The following is a 22,457-nucleotide window of genomic DNA, read 5'->3' as shown; positions in this document are numbered from 1 at the left end:
GAAATGCACTGCTCAACTGAGGGACCTGACAGATAATTGTATGTGTGGGGTACAGAGGTGAGGCAGTCATTCAAAAATCATGTTAAACACTATTATTGATCATAAAGTCAATGCAACTTAAGTGTCTTGTTATGCACATATTTACTCCTGAACTTATTTACGCTTTGAAATAATAAAAGGGGACATTTCATCTTCACACGTTTTATTACATTTGCAAAAATGTCTAAAAACATTATTCCACTTTGACATTAATGGTGTATTATGTGTGGGCCAGTGACAAAAAAAATCTAATTGAATCCATTTGAAAATTCAGGCTGTAACAAAAAAATGTGGAAAAATTCAAGGAGTGTGAATACTTTTTGAAGGCGCTGTATCTACTATCTGCACACATCCGGGGCCTTCATATTCTGCTTTCATTTTCAGGTAAGTCTATCAATAATTGTGGCATATAGTGTTGAAAGCAGGGGCGGCAGACCATACAAGGATTCATCTGCGTTAGTTTAGTGAGTTATGCCCTCGTGCTAATCTTAATGTGACGTTAATAGGATGGGGATACAATGCTATGTAAATAGGATTAAATGTAATTGTCAACTGAAACTATTGTTGTGGCGTTTGAAAATGACAATGTCCAGATCACAGAGAGCAATAGGGAGACAAAGAACCGGATTACAGCATTTGGGGCCCCGACCTCAGCCCCCCCCCCCCCCCCTCAAAAAAACATGTTTTCCCCCATAGTGCTGAAAGAAAAATGTGCAGTTTTATAATGCTATTTTACACATTTTGTTATGAGGCTAAGAGAACATTTAGCAGTTTTAAAGCTAATATCCTGAAATTCTACACTTTTTGCCATGGGGCAGCATTTTGTTCACATTTTGCTGGCTAAAAGAGGGGGGGAGTTGTGTGGGCCCCCTGGAGGTCGGGGGCCCCAGGGCACGTGCCCTGCGTGCCCATTTGGTAATCTGGCTGGGCTAAGAGCCGCTAGGCTTTCAATACTGAGAGAAATACTGAGAGAAAGAAAGATAGGAAGAGAAAGAGGACTCTGTAATCCTTAGAGACAGAGCTGTGTGAAAATGACACATGTATCACCTTCAGGCCAGCCTGGCTCTTTACCATGGAAAAGTCATGTCTGCTAGGTTTCACTTTCAGCATGGGTACACAGAGGTCATGTGACCAGGACAAAAGGACGGCAAGTAAACGTGATCTTGAGTGCTTGACTCATATTGTAATTTAGTGCATTGGCCTGCATAGCTGTACAATGTTTCCCTCCCTCCAAAACACTGGCCTACATTCAGTCTCCATTCAGTTCTGGAAAGTGTTTTTGGGATCTTTGTGCCACACCCAAGAATAATTGTAAAGGAGACAGTAAGACACATGGTGAAAAAAAAAATACTTTAACTTGACATGTTGCGGTGGGCTGCTGCTGCCCTCTCCTCAACCTCCAAACCTGCGTCGTGTACCCTGCCAACAAGCCAGGTGGGCCCAGTTTGTACATGTCCTGGCGTCCTTGCCCAAAAACGACAGCCCTGGCTGTCACAGAGGTTAGGAAAACATGGTGCTGACTCAGTCACATTCCTGAAAAGATATGGCCCATGGCCAAAAGGGAAATCTGTTTCTTGCGAGTGGGCCACCATCATGTTGGGTGAGTGGAGATGCTACATTCCCACTGGGGTTAACTTTGAAGGAGAACCCCATTAAAGAAATCTTCCAAGGTATCTCTAAAAAAAAGAATGTTACAAAAGAAACACTGATGCCTAATTGACCTTTATCCAAATTAGGATGCCAATATTAATACATCCTGCCTGATGTACAACAAAAGACTTCAGAGCTACAGGAACCAGGAGTGTGTCCTTCCCTGTCATGACCATGACCACATAACCATACCTCTTGCTGTCGGTCAAAGCAGGAAATTGGCTGTCCTCGTTTACAGACTGGCTTCAACCATCTGCTACTGAACAGTGGGCTACATAGCTGTGCTTACAGTCAACATGTTAAAAAACCAAAGCCTCTACGAGAACAGAAAGAGGAAAAACATTAAGAAAACAGTCCCTGCAGACTAGCAGAGTCATGCTGAGGCATGTTGCTATACACATGGTTGTCTCTCACTCATCGGTTTTCAACTCACAGACAGACAGAGAGAGAGAGAGAAAGAGACTGAGAATAAGGGAAGGAAAACAGCTGAAAGGATGTACAGATTATTATTTTATTTTTAAGAGACCATATGGGCAGTGTCTTCCTGTTGGTTTAAGTTTCAAGTTGAACTTGTGACAAAACTGCCTGACGGCTTTAGTTGACAACAGCAATCATTTCAACTCCTCAACACTACGCATGGTTCACTCCAACAATCTCCAGGGAATTGCTTAATCCACTAAACCAATTAAGCTCAGAAATATGCAGCATTTTGTGAAACGGTAAACTTCTGTCGAGGGGTCTGGAGTATCCTGCAATTACTAAATATAACTAAGGATGATTGCTGTTCAGTGCGTTCACAGATAACCAATCAACAGTGAAATTAAGGTATAAGCAAGGAGACAAGGATGAAAACAAATTGATAGGCAATCCTCATGGAGTTGGAGGAAGTTGGCAACACACATTATAACTGATTTAATATTTGTATTTTTGATGGACTCAAATGGTCGGGTCACTTAAACATTCCTCTGCAGGTGTCAATACACTGGATTCCTTTCAGCACCTGATACAGTGCAGTATCCCTTCAGGGCAGTTGCCTCCGGCTGTTAAGCTTTCTTTTTTTTCACAAATAATTTGCCACTTGTCTTACAAGAAGCTAAAACAACTATGTATGCTGAGGATGAGCACCTACTGAAAGTGAGCTCACAGACTCTTAGCAAGGAGTTACAGTCAGTGTCAGAATAGGTCATTAACGATAAACTGGTCTTAAATATATCCAAAACCAAAAGCATTGTATTTGGTGCAAAGCATTCTCTTAGAGTTGCACATAAAGGGCGTGACCGTTGAACAAGTTAAAGAAGCTGAACTACTAGGAGTAACATTGGATGGCCAGTGATCACGGTCAAGTCATATTGACAAAGGTGTGACGATGGGGAGAGTTATGCCTGTTACATAAAAGATACTCTGCAATTTTGACACATATATCAATTGTACTAAGTTGTTCAGACTCTGATCTTTTCTTATCTTGATTACTGTTCGGCAAAATGGTCAGGTGCAGCACCAAAAGACCCGGCAAAGCTTCAGCTGGCTCAGAACGAAGCAGCACACATTGCCCTTAACTGCACACACAGAACTAACAGCAGCAACATGCATGATAGTCATTCATGGTTGAGGAGAAATTGACTACTTCTAGTGTTTTTAAGAGAAAATGTTACGTTGAAAATGCCTAACCACCCGTATAATCTATTTGCATACACTTCAAAAACAGACATACACCACCGACACGCCACTATGGGTTTCTTCACGGTACCCAAACCAAAAACAGACTTAATGCGTCGCTCAGTTATGTATAGAGCCATGTCGTCGTGGATTGCTCTGCCACCAGAGGTTACTTGGTCATATTAAGATCTAATTGAACTGTTCTGTATATAAGAATATATGAAGTTTGTAAATAGTATTTTTGTTGTCTCTTGGTGTCTTTCCAACATACAACTCTTATTTTAGTTTATTTTGAATTGAATAAATATATCTTGTGTTTGTCTATTACTGTTCAGTACTTTGTCATGCATTTGTACGTTTCATGTGGACCCCAGAAAGAGTAGCTACACTTGAGAAGTAGATCTCAGCCAGCCGTAAGCTATAGCCTCTTTACCCTGAAGGGGACCAAGATAGCTCATCAAAAGCCTTCTTATGCAACAACTTATTCAGGTTAACTCAATGCTATAACAAAGCCACAGTGTGGAATCACCATATCAACATGTACGTCTAGAGAGCACATGTGCCGGTTATTCAAAGCATAGGATGAAACGTATGATTTGTCAAACATTCATCTTTAGAATTCCCTGAGATTTAATGAGCTCTTGGATTTCTGTAGGAAAGACCTCAATCTTAATATCAATATTTTTTAAAAAAATCCGTTTTAACATTCGTTTGAGGGATGTAAAACAGTTTAAAAAGTTATGTCCAAAGCCATTTCCATCAGTAACTTCAGCTGCTGGCCCACGATTTAAGTAATTATATAATGCAGCAGGGCAATAGACCCTTGGCAGCATGAGGTAACATATAAAATAATCCAGTAAAATAATTGAACCGTTTCAGAACTCAGTACAGAAATGTGTTAAAACATGACCAAACTCCACAGTCAACATCTGTGAAACTTGGTTTAAAAAAGGGTAACACAATCAAATGGGGCAAATTGCAGAAGCATTTCACTGACAGAAAAACAGGCGTTGAAAGTCGGATATTCCCCAGAGAGAAGTAGTATTGTTAAAAAATATACTATGCAGTGATTGGCTCTGTTGCTCTTAATAAAGAATGTTATTTTTGTACATCATCTATGGTATGGGCAGGCGAATTGCAAACTCTAAGAAGATTCTTATAAATGCCTTGACATGTATACGTTTGCAATTGCTTACAATATCATAGTCCACGTATTACAAATGTATAAATCACAGAAAATACAAATAAAATTAGTGGATAGAAATCAAAATGTCAAACTATCCCACGGTGTCTGTGAGGGACAGTAAATAAGGCCAGTGTCTCCGCAAGCGCAACTGCTTCTGTAACTTTGAAACAATGTAACGGATCAGATTAAATTGTTGCGTTTCAACAGTTACGTGTGGAGTGCACAACACGTTTCAGATCTTTTTTTTTTACAGCGGTTAAGTTTGCACCATTATTTATTTCATTAAGCGAAGATAACAGCCGAAGTTAATACTAGACACACCCTCTGTGTAAACGAACTAAATCTGATCAAAGGACCAAGAACGCATTGAATGGCCAACACTGTATCCAACATGTCCAGTGCGGTGATACTACACACTGGAATGGCCAAAGACTCCCAAAAGACGTGTATTCTCTATGAATATCTAACGTTACTCCTGTATGTGTTAATTGTGATCCTTTCCATTTCTTTATCCACATTTCCTGTCCCCAGTTTCCCAACCGTTCAACAACAAAGAATTCCGAGATAACAATGTTGAGTAAAATTACTCATTTTGCTTACCTGAACATAATTGTTTTCACAGTAGTCTGCTACCCGCGTGAGATTCTGGTAACTCTCTATAAGAGCTCTTTTACCGGCTGGAATTTCTTCCTCTAACAACATTTGCAGCTCTGCCATCTTACATCGCCCCGCATAGCTTCCTCGCCTTCCCTTTGATTGAAACCACCAGCTCTGCTTCGGAGGAAAAAAAAGAAGAAACCCCTTCGCCTGGTATAGTGGGATTCTTGGCCTCGCTTTCACACCGGCGCAACCTATCAGCCACCCGCAAAAAAAAGAACAACCAACATGGATCACAGTGTAGAATGCTGGGATACGTAGTGTTACAATGTATCATTTTCTGGGTTTCCGAATGGCAACAGTCGTCAAATTTGATACAACACATCAACGCGTAATGCTTTTATGCCCGGGTTGCATGCTCGCGTAACATTTCTTATTGTGGCCAACAACACATAGTATTGTGGTGGCTTCATCCCTTTACCATACAGTTATTTGATGGAACATGTTTTGAGGTCAATTACACACTCAGCCATTGACTGCATTTAGAACTACATATCCAGTAAGCACCCACTGTGTGTGGTGCATTGTGGATGTTGTAGGGATTTTGGTGTATACTAAATAACATATTTATCAGAGACGGAAGAGTAAGCGAGATGTTCCACTTACACATTTTGTTCTGTTTCCTTTACGCTTGCTACGTTAGGTTAAGTAGACCAGACCCAGCTGATATTACATTGGTGTCTATGGGAGCGCCACCCCCTTAAGTAAACAGGAACTGACCATTTTCAATGGTCAACGGCCTGAGCGAACAATCTTTATTTAACCACCATCTCCGATATGTCTCTCCATTTTAGCAGTTGAAAACTACAACTCCCTTAGCATACAGTGCCTGTCATTACTGTATTGTGCATGGCTTCTGTTGGTAAGAATAAAAAGAGGTCGCCAAGCAAGCCTCAAACAGGTAGATCATTAAATGGTGAGTGACTAACGTACTTATCTTATTTACAAAGTACAATGCAAAGTTATTTTTGTGTTAGTTAGAAAGATAAAACATACAAGGTTGTTTTTAAACCATTGGTGTTGTTTCTTGCATTGAGCGCTCTAGATTTCAGAGACGACAACCTCCTGGTGGCTTTGATTTAGCTTAGGCTACTGTTGTGGGGTTGTATTCAAATAGTCAGCTGTATATATACTAACTTGCATGTTATTGTGAATGGTTTGCAATGGCTATTTGAACAATGTTATTATGGGCGTATGACCTAGCTGAAGCCACAAATATTGCTGCAACCAAGTCAACTCTTTTGTTAGTAGAATTTCAATTATGATTATCTCTAGGTTTGAAGAGTTCGCTATCGTAATTCACACTTCGGTTCATGATGGAGATGGAGGATGGCAGACCTTTGTACGAGCAGAGGTTTGACGCCGCTGTCAAAGTTATACAAAGCTTGCCTCCAGACGGTAAGAGCTTTAACTACGGGCAAGGCTATATGCCACATTGTAGCAAAGGCAATTAAGTTAGCCTACATACGGTGCATTCGGAAAGTATTCAGATCCCTTGACTTCTTAGCCAATTTGTTACATTACAGCATTATTCTAAAATTGATTAAATAATCGTCCCCTCATCAATTTACACACAATAACTCATAATAACAAAGAAAAACAGGTTTAGACATTTTTCCAAATTTATAAGAGATAAACAGCGTAAATATCACATTTTACATAAGTATTCAGACCCTTTACTCTGTACTTTGTTGTAGCACCTTTGGCAGCAATTACAGCCTCGAGTCTTCTTGGGTATGACAGTTCAAGCTTAGCACAACTGTATTTGGGGAGTTTCTCCCATTCTTCTATGCAGATCCTCTGAAGCTGTGTCAGGTTGGATGGGGAGTATCGCTGCAAAGCTATTTTCAGGTCTCTCGAGATGTTCCGATCGGGTTCAAGTCCAGACTTTGGCTGGGCCACACAAGGACATTCAGAGACTTGTCCCGAAGCCACTCCTGCATTGTCTTGGCTGTGTGCTTAGGTTCGTTGTCCTGTTGGAAGGTGAACCTTCAGCCCAGTCTGAGGTCCTGAGCAGGTTTTTAATCAAGGATCTCTCCGTACTTTGCTCCATCTTTCCCTCGACCCTGACTAGGGCTGGACGATATGGGCAAAATATTTCAATATTATATCACAGTGTTTTGTGATACAATATACCAGGATGGTATTTGACAGTATTTTTAGTTTTTGAAAAATAAAAGTGCTACATTTGCTTCATGAGTAGTAAGTGTTTCTAGGGTGGCAACACATACATACATTTCTGCATTTCCTACACTCAATTGCAGTGGTGGAAAAAGTACCCAAATGTCATACTTGAGTAAAAGTAAAGATATGTTAATAGAAAATTACTCAAGTAAAAGTGAAAGTCGCCAAGTAAAATACTACTTGAGTAAAAGTCTAAAAGTATTTGGTTTTAAACATACTTAAGTATCAAAAGTAAAAGTATAAATCATTTCAAATTCCTTATGTTAAGCAAACCAGATGGCACCATTTTATTTTTTATTTACAGATAGCCAGGGGCACACTCCAACATTCAGACACAATTTACTAATAAAGCATTTGTGTTTAGTGAGTCCTCCAGATCAGAGGCAGTAGATGACCAGGGATGTTATCGTGATAAGTGCGTGAATTGGACCATTTTCCTGTCCTGCTAAACATTCAAAATGTAATGTACTTTTAGGTGTCAGGGAAAATGTGTGGAGTAAAAGTACAGTATTTTCTTTAGGAATGTAGTAGTACTTTCAAGTATTTTAACTTAAGTAAAAAATACTTTCAAGTACTACTTAAGTACTTTACACCACTGCTCAATTGAAATCATGTCCATGCTGCCACGTAGGGCTGCACGATATGGGCAAATAATCTAGGACTTATTTTTAACCTAATGTTGCAATTTGACTTGCGAATTAGAGCAAAACTTTTGGAATCATGTAAATATAATGACTTCTAATTCTATAGTTAGAATATAGTAGTGGGCACTTTGAATACAGTGTTGTTTGAGATGACAATGAATTAAAATACCAGGGAGGAGTTATTGTGACAGGGTAGGAACTTAAGTGTTTCCTAGGGGACCCTAAAAGCTTTGGCTACATGGCATGTTTTCTCTTAGCTACTTTATGTAGCTAACATATTCCTCTTTGATGTTGCACAAACAACATGCTGATTTCGGTCTACACCCTCACTGGTATTATCAGGCTGTATTAGCAAGCTGCGTTTGCTCTTAATCAGCACATGTATTAGCTTGCTAGCTATTAGCATTAGCGGCTAACATTAGACAAACTAGCTGTTTGCTGATGTAAGAAACAAACTAATAGTGTCATTATATAACACTAGTGGACTTATATTAAGAAGCAAAGTGAAAACAGCATTGTTGTCATCAACATTGCTTCATGTGCTGCATTGACCATGTAGACTGAACTTGTGATTGAGGAGCATCAAATACGCTCCTTGAGTGACGGGGCGTGGCTAGGTCTGTGTGCACGGAGAGAAAGAGCGGAGAGAGATGACTCGAGTAACTGAATGCACTATAAAAATTGACATTACACATGACGTATCACATTTAACAAACCAAACATTAAAATACTGGTACCGCCCAGCCCTAATACTGAGGAGTGGCTTCCATCTGGCACATCTACCATAAAGGACTGATTGGTGGTGTGCTGCAGAGATGGTTGTCCTTTTGGAAGGTTCTCCCATCACAGAGGAACTCAGGAGCTCTGTCAGAGTGATCATCAGGATTTTGGGCACCTCCCTGATCAAGACCCTTCTCCCCCGATTGCTCAGTTTGGCCGGACGGCCAGCTCTAGGAAGAGTCTTGGGTGTTCCAAACATCTTCCATTTAAGAATGATGGAAGCCACTGTGTTCTTGTGGAACTTCAGTGCCGCAGACATTTTTTGGTACCCTTCTCCAGATCTCTATGGAGCTCGATGGACAATTCCTTCGACCTCATGGCTTGGTTTTTGCTCTGACATGCACTCTTAACTGTGGGATCTTACATAGACAGGTGTGTGCCGAATCAAATCATGCCCAATCAATTGAACTAACACAGGAGGACTTCACTCAAGTTGTAGAAACATCTCAAGGATGATCAATGGAAACGGGATGCACCTGAGCTCAATTCCGAGTCTCATAGCAAGGGATCTGAATACTTACGTAAATAAGGTATTTCCGTTTGAGTTATTTTATAAATTAACAAACATTTCTGAAAACATATTATTTTCGCTTTGTCATTATGGGGTATTGTGTGTAGACTGAGGATAATATATATTTTTTTTAATGTGTGTGTGGGGGGGGGGGGGCTGTAACATAACAAAGTGAAAAAAGCCAATGGGTCTGAATACATTCCGCATGCACTGTACAACAAAACTGTATTGGAATAGGTCTTTTTGCCTTTTCTATAGCCTGAGTTACATTACAATGCATTAAAAAAACATTCATAAAAAACAAATGATGAAAGAAAAGCAGTGCAAGTTTGAATTTTGTAAAGGTAGTGTGGGAGAAGTGCATTTTTTATTCAATCAATAATGACAAACCTCCTGGCATTGACAACTTAGAGGGAAAGCTTCTGAGGATGGTAGTTGACTCTATAGCCACTCCTATCCTATCTTTAATCTGAGCCTGGAGGAAAGTCTTTGTGCTCAGGCCTGAAGAGAAGTCATCCCGCTACCCATGAGTGGTAAAGTGGCCTTTACTGTTTCTAACAGCAGACCTATCAGCTTGCTGCCAGCTCTTAGCAAACTGTTGGGGAAAATTGTGTTTGACCAAATACAATGCTATTTCTCAGAAAACAGACTTTCAGCATGCTTATAGAGAAGGACACTTATTATGTACTGCACTGACACTTGACTGATGATTGGTTTAAATAAATTAATCATAAGAAGATTGTGGGAGTTGTACTGTTAGATTTCAGTGCAGACTTTGATATTATTGATCATAACCTGTTGTTGAGAACGCACAGTACCAGTCAAAAGTCTGGACACACCTACTCATTGCACGTTTATTTTCTATATATTTTTTACATTGTAGAATCATAGTGAAGACATCAAAACTATGAAACAACACATATGGAATCATGTAGTAACAAAAAAGTATTAAAAAATCCAAAAATATTTTTAAATGTAGCCATTGATGATAGTTTTGCACACTCTTGGCATTCTCTCAACCAGCTTCATGCAGTAGTCCCCTGGAATGCGTTTAAATTAACAGCTGTGCCTTGTTAAAAGTTCATTTGTGGAATTTCTTTCCTTGTTAATGCGTTTGAACCAATCAGTTGTGCTGTGACAAGGTATACAGAAGATAACCCTATTTGGTAAAATACCAAGTCTATATAATTGCAAGAACAGCTCAAATAAGCAAAGAGAAATGACAGTCCATCATTACTTTAAGACATGAAGGTCAGTCAATCCAAAAAAATTCTAGACCTTTGAAAGTTTCTTCAAGTGCAGTTGCAAAAACCATCAAGCGCTATGATGAAACTGGCTCTCAGAAGAAGACCCAGATAAGTTACCAGCCTCAGAAATTGCAACTCAAATAAATGCTTCACATAGTTCAAGTAACAGACACATCTCAACATCAACTATTCAGAGGAGACTGTGTGAATCAGGCCTTCATGATTGAATTGCTGCAAAGAAACCACATCTGAAAGACACCAATAAGAAGAAGAGACTTGCTTGGGACAAGAAACACGAGCATTGGGACATTAGACCGGTGAAAATCTGTCCTTTGGTCTGATGAGTCCAAATTTGAGATTTTTGCTTCCAACCGCTGTGTCTTTGTTAGACGCAGAGTAAGTGAACGGATGATCTCCACATGTGTAGTTTCAACTGTGAAGCATGGAGGAGGAGGTGTGATGGTGCTTTGCTGTTGACACTGTCAGTCATTTATTTAGAATTCATGTCACACTTAACCAGCATGGCTACCACAGCATTACGCGATACGCCATCCCATCTTGTTTGCGCTTAGTGGGACTATCATTTGTTTTTCAACAGGACAATCACCCAACACACCTCCAGGCTGTGTAAGGGCTATTTGACCAAGAAGGAGAGTGATGGAGTGCTGCATCAGATGACCTGGACTCCACAATCACCTGACCTCAACCCAATTGAGATGGTTTGGGATGAGTTGGACCGCAGAGTGAATGAAAAGCAGCCAATAAGTACTCAGCATATGTGGTAACTCCTTCAAGACTGTTGAAAAGCATTCCAGGTGAAGCTGGTTGAGAGAATGCCAAGAATGTGGAAAGCTGTTATCAAGGCAAAAGGTGGCTACTTTGAAGAACGTAAAATATAAAACATATTTTGATTTGTTTAACAATTGTTTTGTTTACTACATGATTCCATATGTGTTATTTCATAGTTTTGATCTCTTCACTATTATTCTACAATGTAAAAATAAAGAGAAATCTTGAATGAGTAGGTGTGCCCAACCTTTAACAGGTGTGTTATGGCTTTTCAACCTCTGAATCCACGATATGGCAATATATCTAATAGAACTCAAAGGGTTTTCTTTAATGGAAGCTTCTATAATATCAAACATGTAAAGTGTGGTGTACCGTAGGGCAGCTCTCTAGACCCTCTACTCTTTTCTATTTTTTACCAATGACCTGCCAAAGGCATTAAATGAACCATGTGTGTCCATTTATGCTGATGGTTCAACCATATACGCCTCTACAACCACAGCTAATGAAGTAACTGAATCCCTTAACCAAGAGTTGCAGTCTGTTTTGGAATGGGTGGCCAGTAATAAACTGGTTCTGAACATCTCTAAAACTAAGAGCATTGTATTTGGTACAAATAATTCCCTACGTTCTAGACCTCAGCTGAATCTGGTAATAAATGCTGTGGATGTTGAACAAGTTGAGGAGACTAAATTGCTTGGCGTTACCTAAGATTGTAAACTGTCACGGTCAAACATAGATTCAATGGTTGTAAAGATGGGGAGAGGTCTGTCCGTAATAAAGAGATGCTCTGCTTTATCGACTCCACACTCCAAAAAGCAAGTTCTTCAAGCTATAGTTTTGTCTTATCTTGATTATTGTCCAGTTGTATGGTTGAGTGCTGCAAGGAAGAGCTAGTTAAGCTGGCCCAGAACAGAGCGGCACGTCTTGCTCTTCATTGTAATCAGAGGGCTAAAGAAGTGATGCAGTCAGTCTCTCCTCAACTCTTAGCCATGAGAGACTGGCATGCATTTTATTTATATATATACACTGCTCAAAAAAATAAAGGGAACATTTAAACAACACAATGTAACTCTAAGTCAATCACACTTCTGTGAAATCAAACTGTCCACTTAGGAAGCAACACTGATTGACAATACATTTCACATGCTGTTGTGCAAATGGAATAGACAACAGGTGGAAATTATAGGCATTTAGCAAGACATCCCCAATAAAGGAGTGGTTCTGCAGGTGGGGACCACAGACCACTTCTCAGTTCCTATGCTTCCTGGCTGATGTTTTGGTCAATTTTGAATGCTGGCGGTGCTTTCACTCTAGTGGTGGCATGAGACGGAATCTACAACCCACACAAGTGGCTCAGGTAGTGCAGCTCATCCAGGATGGCACATCAATGCGGGATGTGGCAAGAAGGTTTTCTGTGTCTGTCAGTGTAGTGTCCAGAGCATAGAGGCGCTACCAGGAGACAGGCCAGTACATCAGGAGACGTGGAGGAGGCCGTAGGAGGGCAACAACCCAGCAGCAGGACCGCTACCTCCGCCTTTGTGCAAGGAGGAGCACTGCCAGAGCCCTTCAAAATTACCTCCAGCAGGCCACAAATGTGCATGTGTCTGCTCAAACGGTCAGAAACAGACTCCATGAGGGTGGTATGAGGGCCCGACGTCCACAGGTGGGGGTTGTGCTTACAGCCCAACACCGTGCAGGACGTTTGGCATTTGCCAGAGAACACCAAGATTGGCAAATTCGCCACTGGCGCCCTGTGCTCTTCACAGATGAAAGCAGGTTCACACTGAGCACGTGACAGAGTCTGGAGACACCGTGGAGAGCGTTCTGCTGCCTGCAACATCCTCCAGCATGACCGGTTTGTGGGGTGGCATTTCTTTGGGGGGCCGCACAGCCCCTCCATGTGCTCGCCAGAGTTAGCCTGACTGCCATTAGGTACCGAGATGAGATCCTCAGACCCCTTGTGAGACCATATGCTGGTGCGGTTGGCCCTGGGTTCCTCCTAATGCAAGACAATGCTAGACCTCATGTGGCTGGAGTGTGTCAGCAGTTCCTGCAAGAGGAAGGCATTGATGCATTGGACTGGCCTGCCCGTTTCCCAGACCTGAATATATATTTATATATATATTATGCATGCCAGTCTCTCATGGCTAAGAGTTGAGGAGAGACTGACTGCATCACTTCTTCTTTTAAGAAACATTAATGTGTTAAAAATCCCAAATTGTTTGCACACACACTTATCCAGCAAGACATGCCACCAGGAGTCTTTTCACATTCCCCAAATCCAGAACAAATTTAAGAAAGTGTGCAGTATTTTAGATACATTATTGCATAGAACTCCATTCCATCTCTTATTGCTCAAATTAACAGCAAACCTGGTTTCAAAAAATAGATAAAGCAACACCTCACAGCACAACGCCTCTCCCCTATTTCACCTAGATAGTTTGTGTGTACAGTATGTATTGATATATAGGCTACATGTGCCTTTTTAAAAATGTATGTCGTTTTTTTACTTGAGCTGTTCTTGTCTATTAATGTTCTATATTATGTCATGTTTCATGTTTTGTGTGGTCCCCAGGAACATTAGCTGCTGCTTTCGCAAAAGCTAATGGGGATCCTAATAAAATACAATGAAATTACAATTTAAATGCAACGTGTGTGAATCCCACAGCCTGTCAAAAGCCTGTCAAATGTAAGATGTAATTTGTGTATCCATTCCAGGTTCCTTTCAGCCCTCTAATGACATGATGCTCAGGTTTTACAGTTACTACAAACAAGCCACACTTGGACCCTGCAACATACCCAGACCTGGCTTTTGGGATCCGGTGGGAAAAGTGAAATGGTAATGCAAAGTTCACCGTAGGAGCATAACCGCAGGAAGTAGTTTGACGGTGGGGGTGTTGCGATGATGGGGGGGTGTAATAATTATAATAATCTGATAATACTTGTGGAATATTTTTTTAAAAGTTGCTTTATGTTTTCCAGTTTCTTTAAATGCTTTGCAAATGCAACTTATTACTATGTGACAACTGAAAATGTCTATTAATTCCTTTTCAACTCAAATGCTATTTGTCACATACACGTGTTTAGCAGATTTTTTATTTATTGCGGGTGTAGTGAAATGCAAGGCGCTCTTATCCAGAACAACTTACAGTAGTGAGTGCGTACATTTTTATACTTTTCATGTGTTGCTGCAGCACCCTTCGCATCCACACTTCCCCCAGCTCTGTAGGAGTCAAATAAAGGTCTTGGAACAGAGATTCTTCACTGGGGTCCTATTTTTATTCTCTGTATTGTAGTCCTTGCAGTTAACTCTCCTATTGCCACATTTTGTCTGATTTATCTCGGGACCTGTTGTGCTGGAGAGCGATCATATGTCAGGTCACCTTCTACCCACTTGGCGTGCGTTGACAGTGCTTACTTGTGTACAATGTAGATTGTTAAAGAAGATGGCTACACTAAGCAAATTCTCTTTTAGGATTGACACTGAAGCTATTTATAATCGGTTAACTATTAGACTATTAGTGCTTTACCGACCCTAACTTGTAGAGTTGGCAGGCCAGCTGCTGCTTAGCTCAATGTGCATCTGGGTCATTGACCAAGTGGATACTCTGCTGATAACAAATGTCATGATTATGCCATTAGGAATCAGGTTTGAGGAGGTAACTTTGGTAAACTTTGAGTACAACTCGGGATAACCGGTGCCACAAAAGTGGCTCCCTTTTAAGCCAGATACATTTCAAAGGTAATGAATCCTTCAGTGGTAACCTGCTCCCGGGCAGGCTAAATCAGGGCTAACTCCATTAATTCGGAATGACGTGTCTGAGCCGCGAGGTGAGGACCAATGGCATCAGATTACATCCCTCTTGCAAAGATTGCGTCATCATCCCCTTCTTTTGAGTAAAATGACTGATTTTAAAGTTTTATTTATCAAATGTTAGCAATTCTAACATATTATACAAAAAACTATCACATTTAGTAATGATAGAATGCATTTGAAATGTAATGCACAGTAAAACTTTTATGACTTATTACAATTATTTGTTGATAGGAGTGGGGGAAAAAGGTGCTCGTGCACACCAAAGACGGCATGACGATAAGTAATAAAATAAGGACCTCATTTCAAAAAGCCTGTTTCCCACCATGGTCTGCTGGATTGGCAAAATAACTTTTCTTTCATTTTGATTCAACACAAATTAAAATGTGGCACTGACTCGCCCATGGATTGATGCTTCAGGAGTGTCTCAATGAAGAGTTTGACGAGCCACGTGCAACATGCATGCGCAGTTACAAGCCTGCTAGAGTTAGCGGCAGGCGGACGAGCATTCTCCACCGTCGTTGTACGGATAAAGATGGAATGTGACGCTGAAGCTGGCTAGCTTTAGAAAACCCTGAGAAGATCTAGCTTCCTTTCATAGTATACCTCTCAGAACTATAATGGCTTGACACGCTGCCCATGGCTCCTATTTCAGTGTCCATTATGTATATGAGATTTCAAGAATGGAAAGAAAGTTTATTATAATACACAAGATCCTTGGGTATTGCAGTTTTTCTGTCCCTGATAACCTGTATCACATTTTTTCCCAAGGCAATATGCATTCGGAAAGTATTCAGACCCCTTCCCAACATTTTGTTACGTGATAGACTTATTCTGACCCCTTCCCAACATTTTGTTACGTTATAAAAAATGTAAAAAATATCCTCAACCTACACACAATACCCCATAATGACAAAGCGAAAACAGGTTTTTAGAAATTTTAGCAAATGTATTCAAATAAAAAACAGATATTACATTTACATAAGCATTCAGACCCTTACTCAGTACTTTGTAGAAGCACCTTTGCCGGTGATTACAGTCTTGAGTCTTCTTGGGTATGACGCTACAAGCTTGGCACACCTGTATTTGGGGAGTTCTCCCATTCTTCTCTGCAGATCTTCTCAAGCTCTGTCAGGTTGGATGGGGAGCGTTTCTGCACAGCTATTTTCAGGTCTCTCCAGAGATATTAGATCGGGTTCAAATCTGGACTCTGGCTGGGCCACTCAAGGAGATTCAGAGACTTGTCCCAGAAGCCACTCCAGCGTTGTCTTGGCTGTGTGCTTAGGGTCGTTGCCCTGTTGGAAGGTGAGCCTTTGCCCCAGTCTGAGGTCCTGAGCACTCTGAAGCAGGTTTTCATCAAGGATCTCTCTGTACTTTGCTCTGTTCATCTATCCCTTGATTCTGACTAGTCTCGCAGTGCTTGCCGCTGAAAAACATCCCCACAGCATTATGCTGTAACCACAATGCTTCACTGTAGGGATGGTGCCAGGTTTCTTCCTGACGTGTCGCTTGGCATTCAGGCCAAATAGTTCAATCTTGGTATCGTCAGAACAGAGAATCTTGTTTCTCTTTGTTCTGAGAGTCCTTTAGGTGCCTTTTGGCAAACTCCAAACTGGCTGTCATGTGCCTTTTACTGAGGAGTGGCTTCCATCTAGCCACACTACCATAAAGGCCTGATTGATGGAGTGCTTCAGTCTCTACAGAGGAGCTCTGTCAGAGTGACCATCCGGTTCATGGTCACCTTCCTGACCAAGGCCCTTCTCCCCCGATTGTTTGGCTGGGCGGCCAGCTCTAGTAAGAGTCTTGCTGGTTCCAAACTTCTTCTATTTAAGAATGATGGAAGCAACTGTAACCTTCAATGCTGCAGAAATGTTTTGGGACCCTTCCCCAGATCTGTGCCTCGACACAATCCTGTCTCTGAGCTCTACGGACAATTCCTTCGACCTCATGGCTTGGTTTTTCCTCTGACATGCACTGTCAACTGTGGGACATTTTTATATAGACAGGTGTGTGCCTTTCCAAATCATGTCCAATCAATTGAATTTACTACAGGTGGACTCCAATCAAGTTGTAGAAACATCTCAAGGATGATCAATGGAAACAGAATGCACCTGAGTTCAATTTCGAGTCTCATAGCAAAGGGTCTGAATAATGCAAATAAGGTATTTCTGGTTTTATCTGTAATACCTTTGCAAAAATGTCTAAACCTGTTTTAACTTTGTCATTATGGGGAATTGTGTGTGGATTGACGAGGAACAAAAAAATATGTTATCCATTTTAGAATAATTCTGTAACGTAACAAAATGTGGAAAAAGTGAAGGGGTCTGAATACTTTCCGCATGCACTGTACTCCAGGAGACACTTAATGTAGGTGTTATGTTAAACATCTTGTTCTGTCTACATAGGGATGCATGGAGTGATCTGGGAGATATGCCCAAGGAAGAGGCTATGACCGCTTACGTTGATGAAATGAAGCTGGTAAGTGCATACCAGCGTTGGCGTCTATTCTAATACATTGTTGATGAATCCAGGAAGCGAATAGAATTCTATTCTTGGATTGACATTTCCTGAGTTCAATGAAGTCGGTCACTTTGTTGATGAAGATCTGTCTGAATTGCTTTCAGACAGGATCGCTTGGATGTCAGTGGACACTAAATGTGTTTGTTGTGGTATTTTAACAACAGATCCTTGAGGGCATGCCCTGTACAGATGAGGTAGAGCAGCTTCTAAAGGTGCTGGGCCCGTTCTACGAACAGGTGGAAGAGAAAAAGCAGATACATCAGGTGTCAGACCTGTCCGCAGGTACTGTCACTACCTTTCTAATTTGATTTCATATGAATTTGATTTATTTCATTTGGAATGTCTTCCATTTTAACATCCATTTCTATCATGTGCTAAGCCCGTTTGACAAGGTTTGCTCGGCAACTTGAAGGCAAGTGTATGGACATGTATCATTTAACCACAATGACCTGCCCCTTAGTTATGTCTGGTGTGGTAGTTCTGTATAAATACATTTTAGTTCATTTTCTTTTTTAGATATATTTTTGCTTTATATCGCCTAGTTTAGCTAAATTAAAATTGATCTCCTCATATATCTCCTAGTATATCTTATAGTTTGACTAAATTAGAACTTATCTCCTAGTATATCTTCTAGTTTGGCTAAATTAAACTAATAGTAACATATAGTTTTAATAACGTTGTAACACTGTTGTTGCTATGCCGCAGGTTTTGGAACCATGCTAACATCAGCACCTTCAAAAAGTGTCACAAAGAGCCTCATTAGGACAATGGAAATGAATGGCACTTTGGAGACACGGCAACCCAGACAGGCTGTTGAACCTCCGAAGCTCAAAGTCATGGCACTGAAGGAACAGGGGGAGGAAGAGGAGTTTGAGTTTGATGAGGAAGATGAGATGGAGGATAGAAAATTAGAAATTGTTGAGATAAAAGAGGTGAAAAAAGGTATATGTTGTCGAACATTAAAAAATGTAAAAAAATAATAAAGGAAAACGTTAAGCAGAAATGTTTATCTTGTAATAATATTTTTATTTGATTTTTTATCTTTCATTGAAAAAAGCCTCAGCCCCACAGCCGAAGAAAAATGGCTCATCCAGGAGACCTAAAGTACCCCTGTCCAATGGTAATGTGTGGAATGGAGTGGGCCACCTCCCCAATGGGACCCATACCTCCAAGGCTGCACTGAACAGTGAGGACTCAGAGGAGGGCCTCACCAACAGCACCCTGCCCTTGGAGCCCCATGTCCAAGTCAACGGCCACCACGCAGGTGGGTACCACTGGTTAAAGTTGCATCGATGACAGCATGGCCCTCCAACCCTGTTCTTGAAGAGCTACCCTCCTGAAGGTTTTGGCTCCAACCATAATCTAGCGCACCTGATTTTAATAATTAGCTGGTTGATAAGCTAAATCAGGTTAGTTATAACAGGGGTTGAATGGAAAATTGACAGGAGGCTAGCTGTCCAGGTTCAGGGTTGTAGAGCCCTGGACAACAGTGACATACTGTAGTGAAGGGCAGGGTTTCCTAAACTTGGTCCCGGGGCCCCCTATGGGTGCATGTTTTGTTTTTTTCCCTAGCACTACACAGCATTCAAATAACTAAAGATTGATGATGAGTTGATTATTTGAATCAGCTGTGTAATGCTAGGGCAAAAACCACAAGGTGGAGGGAAAGGGAAAATACCTAGTCAGTTGCACAACTGAATGGATTCAACCGAAATGTGTCTTCCATGTTTAACCTCTGAATCAGAGAGGTGCGGAGGGGTTGCCTTATTCAATGTCAATGTCATCAGCACCAGATCAGCAGTTGTTTTTGGGGGTTAACTACCTTGGTTAGAATGTTGTTCCTACATTGCCATCGTCTAAGCTTTGAGTTCTATTCATAGCCGCCAGATTATGAATAGTAAATTGCGCTTTACACTAACATTACTTTTTATTTGTTGTAAACACAAGAAGTTAGAAGCTCTTTCCCCTGCGGTAACCAATAGGTATTTCGGGCACCATAGAAAAAGATAGAAACTAACAAATCCGGTTGCATGATGGAGATTACATTTGTGTATTGTTGTAACGTATACCATAGATATACAGACTTAGCTATTATATTAGGCCTTGAGTTTTTTATAACAGAACTGAGTATTGAAATTGGATACAATTCACAATTGTCATTGATATCCACTATGCAGAATATCAACATTGCTCGTTTCAACAAGAATCAGGCCTTATAGGCCTAACCCAGATCCACCATTAACCAGATGTCCATAAAAGGTTTAAAGATGGATTGTCAGTCCTCTGTAGATTAGCACCCTGCCTGCCCACAGTGGGCGGTTGTTCTCATGGATCCTTGGCCATGTGATCTGATAAGCTGCTCAGCTTTACTCCCAGAGCTGTTGCAACTCTGCATTTCCCTAGGAACAGCCACAGACTCCCTGCTCTGATGGATTGCCATTACATTATGCTCCTAAAAGCTGGTCTATGGTCAGTTGTGTTCCTATTACTTTCACCTCTCACCAACTCATTACATCAAATTAGTGATTACCTTGAGAAAGGATGTATTTGGAATGTGGAACACACAATATGATGCGAATGGAGGACAGGCCTCTGCTATGCTTGCATTTGTGTGCTAGCGGGACTGATTTAAGAAGCAACCAACTTCTCTCTGAGGAAAGGTTCCCATACGGCTATGAATCTGACCTGACCTGTATGGGACGGGGTACTATTTGTTCCCATAGATCTCGACGCGGATGTATTCAGGCCCTATCGCGCGGCCAGTGACTCAGACAGCGAGGTCTACTGCGACTCCATGGACCAGTTTGGCCTGGAAGAGGTAAGAAGCAAAGGGGACACCTAGTCAATTACACAACTGAATGTATTCAACCGAAATGTGTCTTCCCGCATTTAACCCAACTCTTCTGAATCAGAGGGCACAAGCACAGTGTACAGACAATGCAAGTACACAGAGCATTTCCAAATCCTCATGTATGTGTGTTTTGGTCCAGGGCTCTGAGGCACAAACAGACCGCTGTCTGGAGCTGGATGAGGAGCATGAGGAAAAGGGGGGAGAGTAGTGGAGGGGCCAGTGTGGTGGGCATCCAGTGTGGCGCGGAGGATGGGGAGACTTGTGGAGGGGCCTCTCAGAGACAAAGACTGAATGCAGACAGGCCCAATAGCTCCCTGGTCAGGAGAGAACGAGGTACGGTGTGTGTGTGTTTAGACCCTGTCTTCTCTTTTTACCTACAAGTGTGTGTCAGTGTTTACACCTCGCTTCCGTGTTTGTGTGTTATAGGTTCTAGGTCTTCAGGGCACAGTCCAGGTGCCCAGAAGGCCTTGCAGGGTAGCGGGGGGGACGGGGAGCGGTGGGGGGGGGCGCGGGGACACCAGGAGGCAGTCTGAAAGAGCAGATTGTAGTGGCGCTGGCCAGACTGCAGGAAGACATGCAACGTGTCCTGGAGAGACTGCACACACTGGAGGCCCTCACTGCATCCCAGGTCAGAGACCCACATTTAGCAATTGAAGTATATTACATAGCCTGTTGATAGTGACTGCTCTGGAAAGGGTATCTAATAGCAAACCTGCAGTTATGCAGTACCTAAACACCTCAATATTTTGTATTCATTCTTAATACTTCATGATTTTGGATCATGACTTTAAGATGGACTGTAACTATTTAGGTATGTTATAAGTACTCATTTGTTTTGTACCTTCTCCCTTATCTCTACATGTCCTCTAGGCAAGGTCATCGGTTCAACCATACCCACCATCACCCCTGGCAAAGAATAGTAAGGTACAGTGTGCTGCCTTTACTCTGCCAACATTTAATTTGGACTCACATCGTCATAGACTAAAGATGCCCTTTGTACCTTTGGTTTTAGGGATGTTGTGACCTTCAGTTTGATCACTTTTTATTTATCCTCTGTCCTCTAGAAACCATCCTGGTGGCCTTTCGACGTGACTCCCAGCACTGTAGCCTTTGCTGTTGTGTGGCCATTTTTGGTGCAGTGGCTTATCCGCCAATATCTTCAACGTAGGAGAAGGTAATTGTATAGCCAGATGGGGATATTCTAAAATAACTAAGTCGATTGTATTTTTTTGTGTAAATTGAGACATTTTGTTACACTTATGTTAGTTGTTCATCCATTCATGATTCTGCCTCTGATACTCTATATGTGGATACTGTAGCTCTATCAAAATAATCTATTGTTTGATAGAGGCTTGTACTTAGTAAGAATGTTTTCTTGCCCCCACTATCAGACGAATCAATTGAAAAATCTCCCAGCCCAAATACACAAAGTGACGAGGAGAAGATTCTCAGCAGTCTTTGGTTTGTTCCGGCACCTCCTTTATGCTTTCCCCCACACCTCTGTAACTCTAGCTTTTGCGCTATGAAGATTGCACTCGGAGTAGTGAGTGGTGGAAGCCTCGCAAGCCACTAGCACTAGAATTGAAATCAAAGAGAAATGTGAATGTATTGAACCACAGCTTGTAATCGTGCAAGCTTTTTTTGAGATGATAGGCTACAATTACTTTACTACATTAGTAATTATTTTGCTCTCAAGAAATGACTAGGATTTAACTTGGGGGGGGAAAGTTATTGTTTGTGTTTTTTGATTATGGCATTGTTCGTTGATAGATCACAATAGTTTATTTTATTGCAAGTAATGCCGAACAACTTATGGGCATTATAAGAACTATCTTATCTAACTTGTCCTGAAAATGCCTGCCATGGACATAATGCAATATATCATAAGTTTCTTAGGCAATGCTGCTAATATAGCGTGATAACTGTCAG

At 41.3% G+C, this 22,457-nt stretch overlaps 2 protein-coding genes across 13 annotated transcripts in view; one reads left to right on the top strand and one right to left on the bottom strand.

The window, feature by feature from the left end:
• The window catches only part of LOC124039692 (abl interactor 1-like), a 75,001-nt gene extending 69,622 nt beyond the window's left edge, over positions 1 to 5,379 (bottom strand). For 3 of the 12 annotated variants that reach the window (XM_046355927.1, XM_046355928.1, XM_046355930.1), the window contains exon 1: positions 5,132 to 5,376. In XM_046355927.1, coding sequence (XP_046211883.1) covers positions 5,132 to 5,248 — 117 coding nt within the window. In that variant the 5' untranslated portion in view covers positions 5,249 to 5,376. Of the gene's footprint in view, positions 1 to 5,131 lie in introns of all 12 variants that reach the window. The other 9 variants (XM_046355931.1, XM_046355929.1, XM_046355932.1 and 6 more) reach the window with 5 other exon arrangements.
• A 572-nt stretch (positions 5,380 to 5,951) lies between these two features.
• On the top strand, positions 5,952 to 22,062 carry LOC124038978 (acyl-CoA-binding domain-containing protein 5A-like). Its single transcript, XM_046354884.1, is given in 15 exon segments — positions 5,952 to 6,104; positions 6,464 to 6,586; positions 14,062 to 14,182; positions 17,563 to 17,635; positions 17,842 to 17,959; positions 18,057 to 18,089; positions 18,383 to 18,619; positions 18,735 to 18,941; positions 20,401 to 20,495; positions 20,668 to 20,732; positions 20,962 to 21,049; positions 21,052 to 21,156; positions 21,399 to 21,452; positions 21,593 to 21,702; positions 21,920 to 22,062. Coding segments are annotated over 14 exon segments (1,404 nt in total). The 5' UTR covers positions 5,952 to 6,104; positions 6,464 to 6,501; the 3' UTR covers positions 21,933 to 22,062.
• Positions 22,063 to 22,457: the final 395 nt, after the last annotated feature.

Source organism: Oncorhynchus gorbuscha, linkage group LG07, assembly GCF_021184085.1.
Source record: "Oncorhynchus gorbuscha isolate QuinsamMale2020 ecotype Even-year linkage group LG07, OgorEven_v1.0, whole genome shotgun sequence".
Lineage (NCBI taxonomy): Eukaryota > Metazoa > Chordata > Actinopteri > Salmoniformes > Salmonidae > Oncorhynchus > Oncorhynchus gorbuscha.
Note: the sequence above shows the minus strand (reverse complement) of the source record. Positions and strands in the feature narration are given on the sequence as shown.